Genomic DNA, 19634 nt, shown 5'->3' on the forward strand with positions numbered 1-19634 from the left:
AGTTTCAGTTGGAGAAATCTAAAATTATGACGCGGAGGCTTCTTTTGTGTTGGTAGGTATCTGGCAGTCAGGTCAGGAGATGGGTTATTTTTATTTCCAATTGTAGATACTGTGTAACAATAGAGGAAAGAAGGAATGAGAACCAGCTCACAATATCTGAAATGGTTACATGACAAGTAAATATACGGCTTTTTAGTTTATGTCAGGAGCAATGCACGTTAACTGAGGATGGGCTTATTTTATTCACATTTAACATATATTCCTTACACTAAAATCAAAGGAAAAGTGGGAGATTATTTTGAATGCCAACCAGAAGTTAGAGCTCCAGCTCTAGCCTTTTTATATTTTTTTAACCAGTTTTTTAACTAGCGTAGTAAAAGGAGCAGCAGGGCTGCTAGACAAATCTGAGACAGCAGCGGCAAGTTCAGAGCTTAATGTGACCAAAAGTGCTTTAAACGTTCAGAAGTCAACTATTCTGCAACTGGACTTGTCTTAGGCAAATGAAGGGAACAGAAAAGGGTAGGCCTAATGAAAACTCAGAGAACAACGCTGGAGCACAAGTTATCAGGCCTGAGGTCTGCTCCTGCCACAATTTCTTTTGTATAGCGGTTTGCCAGAGGGAACTGAGTATGATGATACAGTCAAATTCTTAAAAATAGGAATCCCTGTATGGCTTCCAAATATTGCACAGTGGGACAGAGGCACGGAGGGGACACCGATGGAGATAGCTCTTCTGAACAAATCCTGGCTGTATTTTCAAACCTCTCTGGTACACTGATAGACAACTGCCTGTGAAAGAACACAGTGGATTCGACCCCTTTCCTGTTATACTCAAAGGTGCTCAAAGCGCACCGTGCTGATGGACAGCATCTGTCTACTTCTGTGGAGGAAATTTGTAAATTTGTAAGATCTGAAGGATTCACTTTGCCAAATGAACTGGAATGGACAAAATACCCTTTTTTCCTCAAGAAAACTGTTCTGTGCAGCATTCCTCCGTTATGCCTGTGCATCAGGATAAGATCAGAGGTTTCTACCCTTTTTCTTGTGTGCAGCACTCCCTTGTTGAGACTGACATGTGCTTGCATGAAGGCATGTCAAGTGAGTTGTTTTCTTGCACTCTGGGGAAGGTCATTGGGAAGTGAGACCTTAGTGACTACAGTTTTGTTATTTCTCCCATGGTGACACTTAACCCCCTTCCACTTATTCTGATACTGTTCAGATCTGTATTTTATGTTACAAGGCATGTTCTTCATTAAGTTTTATGCTTTCAGAATTTTCCTGTAGTTTGGAAGAGTGTGATTCTTGCATTTTCATTATTATTTATTTCTCAGGGAAGAGTATTTTTGTGCATCATGTTATTGATTAATGTAAGAGGGTGGCATTGGTGTTAGAGTTCAGATTCCTTGATGGAACAGGAATCATAGATTCACTAAGAAGAGAAGATTAGGAGGTAGGGTTTCCCAGTTGGGGTTACCCTCTCTTCCTTTGTGCATATTTGTGGGGAAGAGGCTTCTTTTGCTCTTATTGTTGGGATGGGTGGAGGGCAGTGGCTCCTCATTACACAGCAGAGTTAAGCATATTGTTTCTAAATACCACATTATCATGTAAATAAGATCAGGGAATGTTAATCCTAGTTCCCTGGCTTCGTTCCACCCTGACCCTTCCACAATCCGGGCTTCCTAAAGTTAAAACAGTTTCATACTTCCTGCCCAATCTGGTGTTTAGTGTGGCTGGTGTCACATAATGGCAGCTCCATGTCACCTAGACTGGTACATTTTGCTCAGTAAAGTGGGTCCCCCTATACATGTTAAGTGCTTTGGGATGGCTCTGGGTGAAATAATAATCCTCATAATCTCGGTTATTCTCACCTAGTTCATTTTTAGCATTATTTACATATAGTGCGTTCATTGAAGATGTTATTTACTGCACTTTGACATGGAATGTGGTCACAGGTGCCTGTAACTAATGTTTCTGTTATGCCCTGGAGTAACTGTGTGCTCAATTCTTCTTTCAAATGTGGTACCTGTTTGGTTTTGCAACAATGGAAAGACATATAACCATGACGCAGGAGTCTCATTAGAAAGTATGTATTTAATCTGGTAGAGAGGGGGCGAGTATGGCCTGTAAGAAAAATAGTATTTCAACTATAAACATTTATTTTGGTGTGGTTTTAACCCCTGTAACACAGAAAACAGATTTATTTAACCTCTAGACCAAATCCCTGCTAGGACCGGCTGAGCTCAAGATTGTTCTGTGTGCAGATATGAACGCTGTCATGAATCATACTACTTGACAGAAGTCGAAAGACACAAATCCCATGCGTTTAACTGCTCAGCCAAAGAATTAACTTGTTTTTTCAGCTAGACATAAATCATACTCCAGAACTCACTATATATACCTCTCATGCTCCGTTTTCTCCGTTTTCACACAACTCTGAATTCTGAGGCACTACCTCTGCTGCTATTTGATCACTATGCCATTTACCGCAGATCTATACTAACTGATCAATCTGCCCCTGGGTGGTGTTTTAATACAATACTAAACACAAAATTAGATTTTTGGGAACTATTTCAAACTAAACTGGATCTTTGAAAGGCTTCCATCCATACCTTATCAGACAGGGGTTTATTACCGATAAGGATCACAGCAACCCAGGAACCTATCCCAGAAGCACAGGCTGCAATGTGGGCCTACACACTAGATAGGACACCAGCCTCACATATAAGCACACAGGAACAAATTAGTGACACCAATTAACCTAACCAGCATGTGTTTGGAAGATGGATATCAGAGGACCGCAAAAAAATCCATGTGAACTAAAAGAGAACAAGCCGACTCCTCACACAAGGTGCACCAGTCCAAATTAAACTCAGGATGCAGCAATGGTGACAGAACACGGCAGCATGCAGACCTGTCAAACGCTTTGTTCAAGATAATTCTACTGTGTTTGCTTCACAACAGCAAAAATCTCAGCAGAATTACTCAACTGGAATCCATGATGGCTCTTTTAGAAAATAATTTAATTTACTGCCAAGACATTGTGCTGAATTTCTTGTATGTACATCTTGGGGAAAAAATATTACTTTATCGGCAGTTGACACAGCCATTTATTAATCTGAGACTCTGCAGCAATAAACACTTCGAAGATATTCTTGTTATTAAATCGGCACAGAGGGCGTTATTATCTTATCCTCTGTTGGTGAACTCCATAGTTCACCTTCTGTGTTCTTAATTTTACAGCACACACTCAACATGATCAGGAAAATTTATGAGACTTCTCCAATCTCTTCACCTTGTCTTTCTCCTGCAGAGGGTGGCCATACCTCTGGCACCCATATCCCTGTCTGAGCTAAAGAAGACATTTCAAGTCATGGCAAAGAATAATTCACCTGGCAGAATAGCCTCTTGAATTTTATCTGACATAAAGACACCAATTAGGTCATTTTTTACCACAAATTATACATAACTCCACCAAAAAAGCTTTACTTCAGACAGTTAATGCTGCTGTTATTTACCTTTTATTGGAATAAAGACAAATATTCCACATCTTGTGAGAGCTATCATCTTATCTCTCTGATTTGCTCAGACACCAAGCTGTAAACTTCTAAATTCTCATTTGCCTCTCCAAAATAAAACAATGTTTCCACATTTTTTTTCTTCTTTAGGGAAAGACTGCTTAGCCTCACTCTGGATTGAATGGCTTTTTTAATATGAATTTCTTCCTTATCCTTTTTTTTATCTGTTTCTAGTTTAAGGAAAGTGAGCAGCAAGTCTGTATTGTCACTTGTACAGTTAGAGCAATTCAGGGAACATTACGAAATCAAAATGTAAATAAAAAGAACTGTACATATCACCGTAAACAAAATGATTTAATTCATATACATGAAAGATAATTCAGGTTAGTTTAGAACGTAATAGACACAAATCTCTGATAATGTGTGTAACAAAAAAGGGCTAAAAAGAAAAAAAATGGATATAAATCAAAAGGCATCACAACATCATAAACTAGGATTGTTCAGTTTGGTAAAAGTCCTAATAATACTAATACTACTACTAGTAGTAATAATATTTATTATATATATATATGTTTAATGACACAACCTCTGAAGGTGCTTTACACCAAAACAATCAAGCAATAGATGTACTGTAGTACATCTACTGTACAATAAATTATTTAGTACAATAAATTAAACACAATGAAGAGGCAGATACAAAAGTGAATTTCAAGATTTGAAAGTAATTGGATTTAAGTAGCTCTTCATCCTAAAAGATCCCAGAGTTCTTTACAAGAAAGGGACTAACTTCATCCACCATTAAAGTGCATGTATCGTACTTAGTTACTTGTTGGCCATAAGACAAGCTATTATTTAGCAATCTGCCAACCTAAAGACTTTTATCTTGTATATCCCTGTTACTGAGAGACTCCTGCTATCAACTCTTTATAGTCTGATTTAAGAGGCAAGGACCATATTTAGTAGAATAGTGATTTAAGCATTGTCAGTAAATTTTGTGAGACTATCCTATTTCACACTAATTAATTGGTGAACAGGAAAAAACGTAGACATTTCTGTACCAATCAGTCAATTATCCAGGCATCACGAAAGCGGTCTAATGATTTCTTAATGTTGATTCTTGCGGCTGGGCTCTGAGGAACTGTCATTATGGTGAACCCTTTCTAAGAGAGCTGACCTTTTCTAAAACTGAAATATCTATTATTGAGACTCAAGGGTTCAGCGAATCTATAAACCTTCACTGTCAAGCGTGAAAAAGATCTGAAGACAGATCTTTATATTCAGAATAATTAACTTGAGCTGTGCATAAAAACAGCTTACACTGCCACAGAAGAAAAAAAGTATGATTGCAAAAACGTGACAGCAACAACAACAATAACAAATAAAAATACTTTCTTAGTACATATGACGTGAAACAATGTCTAATTAAGGAACTTGTAGAGGTTAATTCTATGCTGAAAATAGAAAAAAAACAATGTTTTTGCTATAAAGCCTTCTTCATGTATCTGGTTATTATAATTCGACCCACAAAAATCCTGTGCTTCTTTTTATTATTTTCAGCAGCTCCCATTATAATATGTCTCATTATGTTTATGTATTTATGTTTTTCTATGTTATTTTCTATCAGGATATTTACCATTTTACACATAAACCCATTTTTTTTTATCCTAAAGGCCAAAAGGAAATATTCCTCTTATTACACCTACAGACAGAATTCCTTAAAAGAAAACCCTCAGACCCCTGTTCAGTCAGTTTAAGTGGGGTCTTGTCAGGGGTTGTAATGCCATTGGGGGAATATTTTTTTTGTTGCATTTTCAACTACCATCAAAGAGTGTGGAACGATCCCAGCATTCACTGTATGGCTTCACCTGGCTTACCTCAGCGATGAACACCACGATCACGCAGTCCTCTCTCTCGGCAGAGCTCAGCTCAGACATCAGAGAGTTGAGGGTGTCTGTGAGGTAAGAGTGCACTTCCCTCTTCACACTGGGAATCCCCATGACTATCGAGACTGTCAACACAAGCACAGTGTGGCACGGCTTGTGAGAAGAACACACGGCATTATGCTTTAACAGTTATGGTTGCTTGCTGCTATTGAGTAAAGTCAGTCTTGCTTGAATGCGTAAAATATTTTTTTCTGAAACTTTAAAGAGTTTAGTTTAAAGAAGATACCTGTGGCTCTTAATTAAATATCAGAATGTGAGTTTTTAAGTGTGAAACAAAAATGCAGCTACTGAGCTAATAAAACTTAGAAAACACCAGTGAAGTCTGGCATTAATTACAAAAATGGCCTTAACCTAGCCAGGAGTTATAAAAAATACTATTCATGAAAGTGACAATGGTTTAATGCTTGCCAAACTAACTATGCTGAACAAATGCTGAACCATTTGTTCTTGTCTACACATTGTCAAGAACAATACACAATTGTAGATACTGTAATATTCATAATATATTAGCATTTTTTGAGGACTGGGAATACAATGTTTATTTAGAATAAGCAACAGACATATATTATCATTGTTAGATGTTTTCCGTCCAAAGCGAATCTGAAACAGCCAACAATAAAATGATGGATCTCTTTTAAAAGTGACAGAGAGCTGTATATCATCACAATAATATACCTTACAATTTAATAAGTTATTTCTGTTATTCAAATTCCACAAGTAATGAGATAATTCAGGCCTAAATTTAAGATGCAGAGATGAAAATTAAATGACAGTCTACAATCACACCTGTTAACATCAACTAACAGAAGAAAAACAATTAACTTGGAGACAAATATAGTACTAATGTTCTGTGCATGCTGTAACAAACTACGCCATTGAGGAAATCAATTTAGTGAGGCTCAATTCCCAAGTAAAACCAGTTATAAAATAACTACCCCACTGAGATATCAGTTGCATGATAATGCTCTATAACATTTAAGGTTCCCCAGGCAGTTGCTTCTTTTAAATGGCAGAACCCAAGAGACATGTTAATTTTAAATGAAGACACTGCACTTGAATCAGGGAAAAATACATTGTGGCAAACAGTGGGAATTGTTTGTAATCATGGAAACAGCAGCCATAAAGAATCCCCAAAATATGAGAACAAAACAGACAGAAGAAATAGAAGATATCTTTTTCAACCTGGTGTTTCCTTTATCTCTCTCTGTTCTTCTGTATTTCATTTGATATTAATTTTCCTGTAGCCTTTTTAACTACGAAACTGTCTCATTAAGTCCACACTAGGTTTTGTAAGGTGGAGTACATAGTACATAAAATAAGAAAGGTTATAAACGAGAGGAGGCCAATTCTGCCCATTTAGCGAATCTGGATAAATTGGATTAAACAGTAAGTAAAAACAGATAGAATTTCAATGTACAAAAAGATACATCCCTGTAGTAATGCAAAAGGGGATAGTCTTTATTCTTGAAAAACTGCTTTATTTACAAGAGAGTCTTGGATCAGTGGAGTTTAAGGAGACTTAGGGTACCTTTGAAAAAGGTACTTTAAAGAGTCTTGAAAAACTGAACAGCAGATCCAACATTTCGTTTCAAGTTAAATAACAATAACAATAAAAAGATGAAAAGGTATACAATGATATAAATCTTAGAAATACTTTGTCTAGAAAGCAAAACATGTTAATGGGCTAAAGCCTAGAATATTAGATGGAAATACTTTAAATATTTTTTTTAACCAGTTCCAAGAAAGAGAAGCCTTAATTAAGCGTAGACCACTTCTTCAAGACCAACACTTAATATTGTACAATAGTAGCCCATACTCAAGCTGAAAGACATACTATCCCAGATTTTATCCTGGTTTCCATAGTAATGAGATAATATGATTCTCACATATAGCTGGGATGTGGACCCACAAAGGTCAGTATGATGTCTAAAGCCTAACTAACTAGTCTTAATAACTACCCACTTGCCCTAAGGCAATACATGTAATCAAATCCAGGGCAAACATTTCTGTTATGCCAAAGGCCTTATTCTGTTAAAATTGCACAGATTTTTTATTTATATTTTTTTTGTTCAGAGATTCACTGTATTGTATAGTCACTTTCTTTCTTAATTCATAATGTTCATCCTACGATACCTATGCACTTCCATAAGTAGGAGGTAAGAAGTTGGTTCACTAAAACTGGCATAGCATTGATGTGTTAATTCCTCCCTTTTAAACTTAGAATCACATATTTTAAAATAAGTCTGACAAAAGCACGAGATTCGGTTTTACAAGGCTCCAAGCTTCCTTTAGAAAACAGGATAAAAAATTCCAGAAGTCCCAGTCTCCAAGACGTTTCAGCCACAATATTTGGTTGTCACAGGAAAACAAAGCGAGTGACATTTGTTTAAGTAAGACAACTACGACTTTTACTAGCACTACTACTTCTGTTCATGCATGTTAGTTCAACTACTCGTGGTTGTCAGGGCAGCTTTGGAAACCTATAGTACTACATGCGTCCTGTATTGTCCACCCAGTGGCAGTAGCCCCACAGATCCGGCTGAGGCGGACTCACCCCCGGTCCTCCCCTGACCCACGTGCACGGCAGGCTGCAGGCTGTTCTCTTTGGCCAGCAGGTGTGGGAGGTGGTGGAAGATGCTGGGCAGCTGCAGCACATTCTTACTGGTGACATTCCACAGCTTCAGTTTGGTTTCGTCTGGAAAAAACGAAAGCGATCACAAAGCTTCTTGAGCATGTCGGCGTGTTAAAAAAAAAAACCCTGAAAATAGAAGTGCCAAAGATGCTTATACACTTTCCAGCCAGAGGAGCATAATTCTGCAATTAATTTTAAAGCACACAAAAGACTCCTATACAATCTGTCCTCAATTGTTTTTCAAGCGGCAAACCACTGCATAGCCAACTACAACATTCTGCAGACTTTATGGTACTTATTCATTAAATGTATTTGTTTTAGTTTTGGCTAAAACCACCAGAATAACCCAGTTACAAAATACTTAACTCCTCAACACATTATGTGTCACAGTATCTATATACACGTACTGTACATATTCCAACATGTGGCTAAGAATAAACACACATTCTGTATATGTGATATATGTAAGTATAATCCATTTTTTATGGAAAAATTTAGATGGTACAGAAGTGAAAAGTCAGGAAGAGCAGGTCAGGTCACAGCAGAAGCCTTGTCCTTTCAGTTACGTGAGAATCCTGGCAAGAACATACAGTACTCTGGCTTAAGACAATCCATGACAGGACTACTGTGGGCAGAGGCTTGTTTGCACAGATCAATTAAAATGTCACTCTAGGACCCACCCCAGTTCACTGCGGTCCTTCATTTACACAGAAGCCCTTGGGGGGGAGGGAGTTAACATGCGTTAATGACTGCATCATGCAGGGATGCACATTAAAAATAATTTCCCGATTAAAAGAATATGAGAGTGCTCTGTTCCTTGAGGCTTTTTTTTCTTTCTTTATTGGAACCTGCAATGCAGCACGCCATATCCCACAGTGAACAGTAATTGTACAGTCAAAAAGGATAATAGCAGGCAGGGTAACCCATTAATTAGTTTCAATTATGTTAAAATTGTTAGAAAAATTGTAGAATTTCCTACACTTTGGTGGAAATGGTTATTTCCTTTCCAGTAGATGTCTGTGGTGTTGCAACATAATCAATGTGCTGACTTCCAAGTAAGTCCCTTGGAAGCCCACTTCAACAGTGAAAGATAACTGCAAGCAAATTAAAGGGAAAGTAGCATGTTACCTAACAAGGCTGGATCTAACATTACAAGCATTTTTAGAAGACATGCAGTTAGTGGTACAAGGCACTGACTCTAATAAGCAGCCGAAGAAGCTTGAAAGCTTAAAAGACGTTTGTACGACTCACGAGTTAAGGGTCTGGAATAGGTTTTAGTTAGATGAAACCTGCCAAGTGCCAATCAATGGAGCAGTTCCAATGACAGCTTTAGTTTTAAGTTAGAGAAAAAATATTGGTTTTAGCAAGCACCCCATTTTGACATTTACCCATCCATTTTCTAATTGCTTAATCCAATTCAGGGAGCCTGAGCCAATCCCAGCAGGCAGCAGGCGCAAGGAGAGAAGTTCAATCCATCACAGGGCACACATAGACACAAAAACAGGACAGGCGCTTACTCACACTTAGGGCCAAGTTTCCCAGAAGCCAATTGACCTACCTGTATGTCTTTGCACTGTGGAAGAAAACTCATGCAAATACGGAAAGAACATACAAACTTCACACAAATAGTGCTGCAGGAATTGAACCCAGGACCCCTGCAATGCTAACCACTGCGCCACTGAGCCCATTTAGTCATATTGGGATAATGATCCAGCATTTTTCCTGTGTGTCATTCCCTGGGATGAAACTTACACCATTAATAGGTAATTAATAGGCGTACCCCAACTGTAACCCACACTTTAATTAAGTCACACACCAAATGTATTCGACGTAAGGGTACCTTTACAATTCCCATCTCAATTCCTTGAACTAAAATACTAGATTCACAAGAGGTTTCTTCTGAAAAAGGCAGTTTTTCTGCAACAATGAATGAATGGGTTGTCCAAGTATCCCTCAATATCTGAATTTCTCTCTGGGTGGATCATGTCGCTCGTGTGTTTTGTTCTGTTTTTCTTTTGTTTACAAACATTAGATGTTTGTTAATATGCGTGGGGGTGTTACGTCCCCGTCCGTGTCCGTGTTTTTGTTTTTTCCACGTCCTGTATTCAGGTACACCTCCCCCCATTGGTCCATCACTACACCTGTGACATCATCAATCAACTCCCGGCCAATCAGCAACCAGACCTCAAGTTCAAATACCTGAAGAAGTTTCGACTCCATTAGCTTTCGGCTCAACTTCGATTAGCTTCGGCTCATGTTCGCATTTGTTCGCATCCAAACCCATCCTAAATATTACACCCCTTTACCCCTAGACACCTGGGGTCGTAACATTATTGGGGGCTCGTCCGGGATGGGTTTGGATGCAGGTAGGTTTCTGGTTAGGGACTTAGGAAGCATGACAACAAAAGTTTGTGCAAAAGTGATGTTTGTTCATTGTTAGCTTCGACTTCGTTTTTTGGTTTTGATTACCTGTGTTTTGTTTTTACCTTGACCGCACTTGTTACTTTTCTTTTTACCTTGCTTGTGCTCATTTTGTTACCCTATTCCTTGCTTGGGTATTTTCTTCGGTATTACCTGTTTTCCCACAATCGTGCGATTGGGTCACTTGTGTCGCGTTATTGTTAACTGTGAACTTGCTGTACACCGAGGGAAAAGGTATAGGTAAGGTCGTTGGGTTACATTGTGCACACGTAGGTTTGTTTTCTGTCTAGACGCACTAGGTTAGGGGCGTGTGCCACTTGTGTATTGTGGTTCTGGTGAGTTCAGTGTAGAGAAGTTAGGGTGCATGAAGGTGCCGAAGACCCTTTTGATCTTTGTTTGTTTGGGCTAGTTCGGTTAGACCTCACTCTATTTGCTAGATCCTTTTGGTTTTGTTATTTTCTTTCCTTTGGCACCACTCAAGTTCCTTTTTCCTGTGTGCTATTGTGTCCTGTATATGTACCACTCACTTATTCACTTTTTAAAAATAAATCACTTTTGCACTAACTTTTGTTGTCACGCTTCCTTAGTCCCTCACCAGAAACCCACCTGCATCCAAGCCCATCCTAAATGTTACACCCCTTTACCGCTAGACACCTGTGGTCGTAACAGGCACTTTAACGATAGCTACCAGATTTGGAATTTTGCCTAAGGCGTGAACTGACAGTCAGGCAGTTGTTTTAGTTTAAGCAATAACCCTATTTTGCCTTATTGGAATTGTATTGAGACTAGATTTATTCTCATAAAGCTGGACTTAAGAGGTCCAGCTGTGCAGGACTAACTTGAGTGATAGGTAATATTTCTAAAAATGGTTTATGATTTATTAAGGTTGTTAAAAATGAACACAACAACTTCTGTTCATTTTGCAATGTTTTGTTAACAACGTCTCCTAAATTACAATGAATCTCTCCAGAGGTTCACAATAAGATTTTAAAACATATCTTGAATATATGCTCCAGGCTATGATTTTTGATGATGCAAGATTTGGTGGTTAGTTTTTTTCCCTAGCATACCTGTCCAGTATGAGTTTCCTAGCATTGCAGGATTCCAAACACCAGCTGTTTCAAGAGTAGGAAGAAAAATAAATACTCTTTATGATTTCAAGGAGGCTTCCAGCCACTGCCAGGAAGCCTAATGAATCTAATTTTGGCATTCTGAGACTGGGACCAGGACAAAGGAAAACAGACACAGCAACCAATATCATTTTAAATACAAGAAATCCATACTGTTCATGGGATTTAATGGTTGCAAACACATGTACTTGTGTGTAAATTCCTAGGGAAACTGCTCTCCTAAACAATAAAAACCTCATTTTTAGACATTACCTGCTCCTTCCAGATAAACTGATTGACCAACCAATCAAGGAGATGGACTGACCTGGGAGACTGCCATCCTGTAGAACTGGGGTGAGTTGGAGTAGAGTAAAAGGATACATTATGCCCTTTGTCAAGCAACATGCTCAATGCTGCTGAAGTGTATGCAGGAAGAAGGAATCTCATACTCACGCCTAGGCAGTAGAAGTACCTCTCTACAGACACACCCTAATAGTAGGTCCTTGCCGACGGAAATGTACCTGACAAGCTGCTCCAGGTGCGATTAATGTCCCTTAGTGCCTGTTTCTCAGCAATGGCTCTCTTGATCTCGTCTAGCACCAGGTTAAGCTCCTTCGATCGCTTCAGGTTCTCCTGTTCAGCCGAGTGAAGCCGGTCCCTCAGTGCCAAGAACTCCCGCTGGTAGACGTCCACCACATCACCTGCACAAAGAGACAGGGGCGTTAGAGCTGATGAATACACAACAGAACATGCTGCACCTCATGTGTAACGCACCTTGACTGACATGAATTTACTTTGAGGCCAGTAATTTATGGAAATTACAAAACTTTAGAAAAGCTTCACAGATGCTAGTGGGGAAGCACAACAAAATGTTGCACACAGTAAAAGCATCAAAACACCTACACTAGGAGAAGGACATTTATGCCTTCAAATCTATTGCCAAGGCCAGGATTCACTGTCAATACCCACCAGAGATATACCACGGGCTTTTTCTTTCTCTTTTCTCTCTCGCTCTCTAGTAAAATTGCATGGGATTTGTGTGCATGAGATTATCCACTGTACAGGCTCAGACAGATGCACCCATTCGCACGATCGGGAATTAGCATGTAGGGAAGAGACATCGGCTCAGCCAGCTTTCTGGGGGAAAATGAGGCTGAATCCCACCAACATCCTAAGACGGTTCTGATTCTGTAATGCAATTTGACCCCAAATCCCATGACTAATCCCAGCAAAATCTCCCCACACTAACTCTAACAAGCACACAGCAAATGAAATCCTCCCCAGGAGATTTATTACCTACAGCTGTCCTCCTTCATACTGGGTTTCAGATAGAGTGAAAAAGACCAACTAAAAGCAGTCTGACCAGGTTCCAATGCAGTCTAATGTATTTATGCCCATCACCCTGCTTCCCCCATCTATGAAGGAGAACACAACTTGCCCCGTCAATGAAAGGAGAGATTTGTTTCAAAAACTGAATCACCTTCAATATTAAATGTTGCATACCGAAGTTATGTTCACACACATTTAACAGATTTTTTAAAAGTAATTCATTTCACTAGTAATCACTCACCACTGTTAAGTGAATCAGGTAATTGTAAAGTCAATTATTCTCACTTCAATGAGACCGTTCTGTTCACAGCCCTATGCACAATCATTAAAGTCTCTATTGCTGAACATTTAAAAAATGAATTGTATATTATCATGTTTTACATTGACGTGTGCATTAACAAAAAAACATTTAAAACATGATAATATACAATTCATTTTTTAAATGTTCAGCAATGTTCAGAGCTTCACTGAAAGATAAGGAGGAAGGGAGGGAAAATGTGATTTGTTACCAAATTATGAAAGTTATGTGATTTGCACTGTCTGCAAGCAAAGAAATACAAAATCATTTTACTTAATTTGGTCTTGTGCAAAACTGACAGTTTTCACGTTAGAGTACAGAACTTCAGGCTTGGGAGAACAGCGGGAAAGATAGCAGAGACGTGCTATTAAAAATAATTTATGAGCAGAGATGAATGAACGATGTCTAAGCACCAATTAAAATGTTAACTGTGGTCCATGTAGATTCGCTCCACACTGCCAGTGATCTTTTCACACCACAGCAGCTGCAGATACTGAACATAATTGGAGAAGAGGAAAAGGTATGCCAATTGCATTACCAGTTGTAAAGGGGAGTCTGGGTAGGTGGAAAGAAATAAACTTCTTTAATCGACTGCTGCTTAATAAAGATGGTTAAATGTGCAGCATTAAGAGCTGCATGTTCTTTATCTACATCTACTATTCTCTGCATTTCTCCAACTTTCTCAGTGGTCTTGTTTCGAACAAGGATATGAAAATACTGGTAGTCACAAATGAATGAGTAATTCCAAATTCTCACAAAGAACCAAGTTATTTAAATGGTATTTTGAAACACAGGTGAAAAAAGACTTATATAATCTGACTCCGCATTGTATTTCTAAAGCAACTTTTGTTGCTGCCTACTACAGAAGCTTAAATTTCATAGGAGATGAGAGATTTAAGTATCATTCCACTCAGTGTGTACTGCTACATCATATAATTTATTTCATTCAGCCCCCATTCTGACATTTGACATTTCACAGTAATGTTGTCAGGATTATGGCTGTAATTATTGAAGAAAACAGGGGAAAAACCCCGCAGACACAATTTGTTGCCATTAGGCATCTTTTAGTATTCTGTAGCCCATTTAATTAGATGTAGGTGTGTTTTTTTATAACAAAATAATAGACATCTACCCCTGTAATGTATTACTCATCCTAAGCTAAGTATGAAATTCAGTGTGGCTTAAAAGCCTTATCCCAAACAAAAAAAGTAGTTATTTGCTTCAATTTTATCTTTAATAAAATCTTACCCGCAAACAAAGTCAGTGCATAAAAGCCACCACTCTCCCTGAACAATATTATACATCTGAAATGAAATTATTCAAGAGAGTAGCAATTGGGAAAAAGAGCCAGAAGGCAACAAAAGCTTTATCAGTTAATGTCTCCAAAAACAAAACATTCTTCTGTCAATCTGTCCAGCTAACCCAAGCCCTGCTTAAAGGCAGTCAGTTCAAGGATCTCCATGTGGACAGAGATAATAAAAGTGCTTCATGAAATATAAAGAGAAGCAAACAAAGTGCCACTCGAGGCCTTGTCTTAAGAGCAGTGCCTCACCGGTAAATCACAATGATCTCACATTGACTGTTAATCACACTTTCTTTCCAATCTGACATCTGCCGTCATGGATCAGGGCCTTGGCTGTCTGCCGGGGACACTTTCTAGATAAAGATATCTCCTAATGCTTTCGCTTTTCACATAGAAAAATCCCATCTGGCCTAGGAAAATCAACGTCAAGCTACGCTCAGAGCTAGGAGTCAGTGTTTTCATTCCCTGTAGACAATGCTCTTAACCCTTTTGTTTCCATCACCACAGTAACAGCCCGCAGGCTAAAGATAAGAATTAATAAAATCTTGTTCACAAACAAAGATAAGCACACCGGCCTTAATGGGGCTACAATACTTTGATAAATGCAGCCCAATTTATGGTTGAGCCCTGTCCTCCCTATCTTAGTGATCACATTCATCACATTTTCAAACTTAGCATCCAAGCAGAGCAATTTAATTTCACTTGTTTTGGTTGAGGCGTATACAAATCTTTATATCCAGGAGCTAAATAATATTTGAAATTCCACCTCCACAAAGTCTATCTGTGCATCTGGTCGATAAACAAAGCATAGATTTATTATAACTATGCAGGCTTTGATGTAGCATAATAACAACATGTTTTATTCTATAACATAAATTGTGTACATTTTCCTATTGAGCAACAGACTTTTAAAAAAACAATTAGCTCACAATGCAAATCCATACTGTTAAATTCCAAACAGTACTTTGAATGTTTTCTTGTGAAATGTCTATAATATGTGCAGCAAAAACTCAGGGAATAAGCAAACACCTAATAGTGAGAAAAGATATAACGTGTAAGCACCAGGGAGAACAGTGAAATTTCACTTTGCTAAGAGATCGATCTTCAGGAGACAGTTGGCACCTGGACCCTGCCTCTCACGTTTCCTGCTCACAAATGATGGAAAGAAGATCTGCCTTTGAAAGTCAGTTTGGAAATTTTGCCAAGATTTGATTATGCTTCATACATTATAGTTGCACCTTGACTGGTGCCAACTGGAGACCTATGCATCTTTCTTAAGTTTCAATTTGGAAAACTGTAGTTCATCAGCACTATAAACAAAGAAACTCAAAACTTCAGTGACACTCTCCAGGAATTCCCTCAGGGCTCAGAAAACAGTGCTGGGCTGAGGAGAGGGACGACTGTGTGGATAATCTGTCTTAGTCCCACAATAGGTATATGGCACAAGCAGCACCAAAATAAGCAGCCAAACTTACAGCTCACAAGGTGCCTTGAACTTCAATACTCCTTAGGCTTCCACAGCTAACTCAGACTGTCCAGAATTCGGAATTACACAGTGCTATGGAAAATAAATTAATCCACAGGACATCCATCAAAAAACACCAAATAAACATCTGATCTACAATGCAGGCACACTAATTTGGTGTGTTTATGGTATAAGATTTTGATCCATGAAAGGTTTCTTCTCATAAAGGTTATAAAATAAAAGACGTTTGCTGGTTAAAAGTGTAACAACTTTTCACAAAGAATCTGTCTTTTCTGTAAAGCAATGAGCCATGAAAACCCAGAAGCCTTTCAAAGTATCAATTAATAAGACCATCCAATGTAGTAATAATTCTGTATCCCAGTATTGCACTCCCACTTAAAATATGTTCCAAATTGACCTCAGTGTTAAGTATCCAAACCTCATAGGCCACAAGGCATCTTTGGCCATTTCAAAGTTTAACTGACAGTCTTTTTATGTGCTTCTAGTCATGCTGTGACTAAGCTTTATTCCTTTCTTTTCCTTCTGAAAAGTAAACAGCTTCAGGGGGTGATAGCTTGTAGAGACTGCAATCAAATTCTCCCAAGGCAGGCTCTATGAGACAAATCTCAATCTGGCTGAATGTGTCAGCACAGCAGTTTACGGATATACAGTACCACTTGTCTAGAGATTCTTGACTGATGTGCAGCAGCCAATAGCCCTGAATTCTTTACTTACAATTTAGTTTCGGATTTCTTGCCAGCTCAATGGCGATTGCCATTTTATTCCATCCCCCCCAAGTCAATTCTTTTTTGGGTTAAAACCACCCGACACAGCAGGATACATGTAATTCTGCAATAACTGCTTCTGCTTTAAATGGATTTCAACACTGAAAAACACAGTTTGTGATAAGGCGCAGTTATGTATTGCACAAAAAGATTGCCTGATTTTTGTTTTGCTGCAAAGGATTTCATGGGCGAGCTCATAATAAAACCCAGGCTATTATGCCCTTTAAAGAGGCTATCAAGGATCCAAGTGCATATTTCTTAATGGTGTACCAGACGTTATAGCTTGCCGAAATGTTTCTGAGATTGGGCTTCACATTATTATAGCCTCTGACCTATTACAATAATGCAATGCAGTGTTCTCTCCAGGTCTGACAAGGACATTAGCACCCCAAAGCTACAGAATCCAGATCCTGCCAGGAAGAAATACACTGCTCAGTAGCTCAGAATGTAATAAGGTATAATGTCTAATTCCAGTTTAGTAAGGGCCAAAATCACATACCAAAAAATACAGTCACCTCCAAAATTATTGGCACCCTTGATAAAGATGAGAAAAAGGGCTGACTTTTTTAGTGTGCTATCATTAACAAAGCTAACACAGCTGTTTTTATTACCCTCCTATTCCTTTCAATCAACTTGAAAAACTAAACAAGCAGTGTACCACTATTAAAAAAAAACAAGACATATGGTAATTTTCTTTCAGTGCAATAGTAAGAGGAAGTGATGACACATAAATATTCACCTCAATAAAAAAAAAAATACTTTTAGGTAGCACGACTATGCATATACTATACAAACCCAACATACAACATGATTTAAAATCTGAGTAATCCAGTAAGTTTCAAAGGTTGCAATAAATTATTCATTTCGGAACACTAAGAACAATTGCCATTTCATCATTAGAATAAGTGGAAATTTAGTGATTCAAAGTGTTTTGAGTAGAGACATGATCTTAGAAAATGATATAAACATGCATTTGTGACAAGTAAGATATTGATCAAATAAGCAATTAAGTGATTTGTAACTGAAGAGAACTGTTGTCCTTGAGGGGTTAAGAGTTTTGGATCATTAACTCTGCTGTTACACAGTTTTTGCATCCTGGGCACAATGTTTTGAACTGGAAAAAAAAGCTTTCTGATCAGGAATGTTCTCTAACAAATCATCTGCAATGAATAACATATACTTTTTTCTCAGACTTCAGACATGAATGATTCAATGGTCACATATAAAACCTGATGCACAGCAGGTCTTCAGGAGAATGCCTGATATTGGCACTTTATACCATCCATAGAACTAGTGTAAAATATAAATGCATATTTTTCACATTTCGTTTGTAAAATCTGTTTTGCTAATGATAATAATTTTTTGGAAGGTACTGCACTATGCTGTGATGCTTCATATTTATGCTCCATATGTCACTTAGAATGGTGAAATGTAATGGCATCAATCTTTACAAAAGTAATGAATGTCCCCTTACAGTTCTGAAACTAGCATAACTTACAGACAACTGGAACACAATAATGCAGTTCCCACTGATTCAGAAACATCTTCATCAATTTCAATAGAAAAAAGTGGAAATAGAACATCATAATAAGTCATTAAGAGAAATATTACTAAGGGAGTGAAAAGCATGAAAAACCAAAGGTCAGATAAAACAGCATAAAATTAAAAGCTTATATCTTATTATCTAATATCTTATATAATTATGATTTTAAGCTTCAGAAGATTTAACTTTTCAGAAATAAAAATAATTCCTTATACTAATAACCTCTGTGTTGCAGCTGTTTACATCTTTACAAGCAGGTCGTTAGGGAGGGAATCATAGACAGATCCAAAATGTCTTTTTTATTGTTTCTAATGCATGCTCCAGAATATGAAGTGCAATCTATGAACATTTAGTTACTCACTTAACTGAACATTGCAGAAATTTGCATTGTGCATGCAATTTAAAGAATTAAATGCCGAGTTAAATGCAGGACTAGGTTAAACAGAAACATGTGTATAGGAACTAGTTAAGAGGGGAAGCACTGGTAAGTATACCGTGAGCCGTGAGAAGGATAATCACGCTTTTATAAAAGTTTAATGAGTAATAACATGGTCAATTTAAAGTTCTGCTAAATCTAGGTAATGCACTGGTATGATCAACCATGATATAACTCTAGTGTGTTTTCTGATGTAGTGCCAGTTTCATCATGGAAAAGGAGACTGTTGCCTTACAAAACCTACGAGCAAGAGGATGCTATTTGACACAACTGTGAACACTAAGTGTCCCTTAAACTCCTCATCAAGTAAGGCTCCCTGTCCATTCTCACCACAACCAGTTTTATGTCTACCTCTATTATGAAATGCAATCTCACATCTTCTATAGCTCTACAAACCTTAAGAAAACATTGTCGTTTAATCCTCAGTGCCAATTTCTCTTATTTTATGCAATACTATTACTAGTATGGACATTAGTTAGAAAAAATAAAGTGCTTCAGTGAAACTCAGTATAATACTGCTTTTCAATACAGTTAAACAAATACTTTAACTAGGGTAAGAAGAAGATGAATTTTCACTGAATTTTCACAAGATCCCAGCCTCAGCAATTGGGACACAATGCTGTGAATCTGAAAATTAAATAAAAGCAGATATCCCCTATCTTATTAGACATCAGCATCAGCCGGTAGGACTTGCTTTTCATCTAGCATTCATTAACCGTTAGTCAAGTCTGCCTTCCAAGTGCTGGGCTGTAATCACTGGGGCATGCTGCCTCTTCATCTGTTCCGAGTGATGCCAGAAAACAGCACAGATTTGCGAGCCTCTGTAATTAGTACCATTGGGGCATGATTAGGCCA

General features: G+C 38.0%; 1 protein-coding gene across 2 annotated transcripts in view; it reads right to left on the minus strand.

Moving 5' to 3' along the window:
- Nucleotides 1-19634, minus strand: part of mgat4b (alpha-1,3-mannosyl-glycoprotein 4-beta-N-acetylglucosaminyltransferase B) — a 112392-nt gene that overhangs the window by 46127 nt on the left and 46631 nt on the right. For both annotated transcript variants that reach the window (XM_015349891.2, XM_006631896.3), the window contains exons 2-4: nucleotides 12142-12321; nucleotides 8013-8153; nucleotides 5390-5523 (exon numbers count right to left, since the gene is read on the minus strand). In XM_015349891.2, coding sequence (XP_015205377.1) covers nucleotides 5390-5523; nucleotides 8013-8153; nucleotides 12142-12321 — 455 coding nt within the window. The remainder of the gene's footprint in view (nucleotides 1-5389; nucleotides 5524-8012; nucleotides 8154-12141; nucleotides 12322-19634) is intronic.

This window comes from Lepisosteus oculatus, chromosome 11 (genome assembly GCF_040954835.1).
Source record: "Lepisosteus oculatus isolate fLepOcu1 chromosome 11, fLepOcu1.hap2, whole genome shotgun sequence".
Lineage (NCBI taxonomy): Eukaryota > Metazoa > Chordata > Actinopteri > Semionotiformes > Lepisosteidae > Lepisosteus > Lepisosteus oculatus.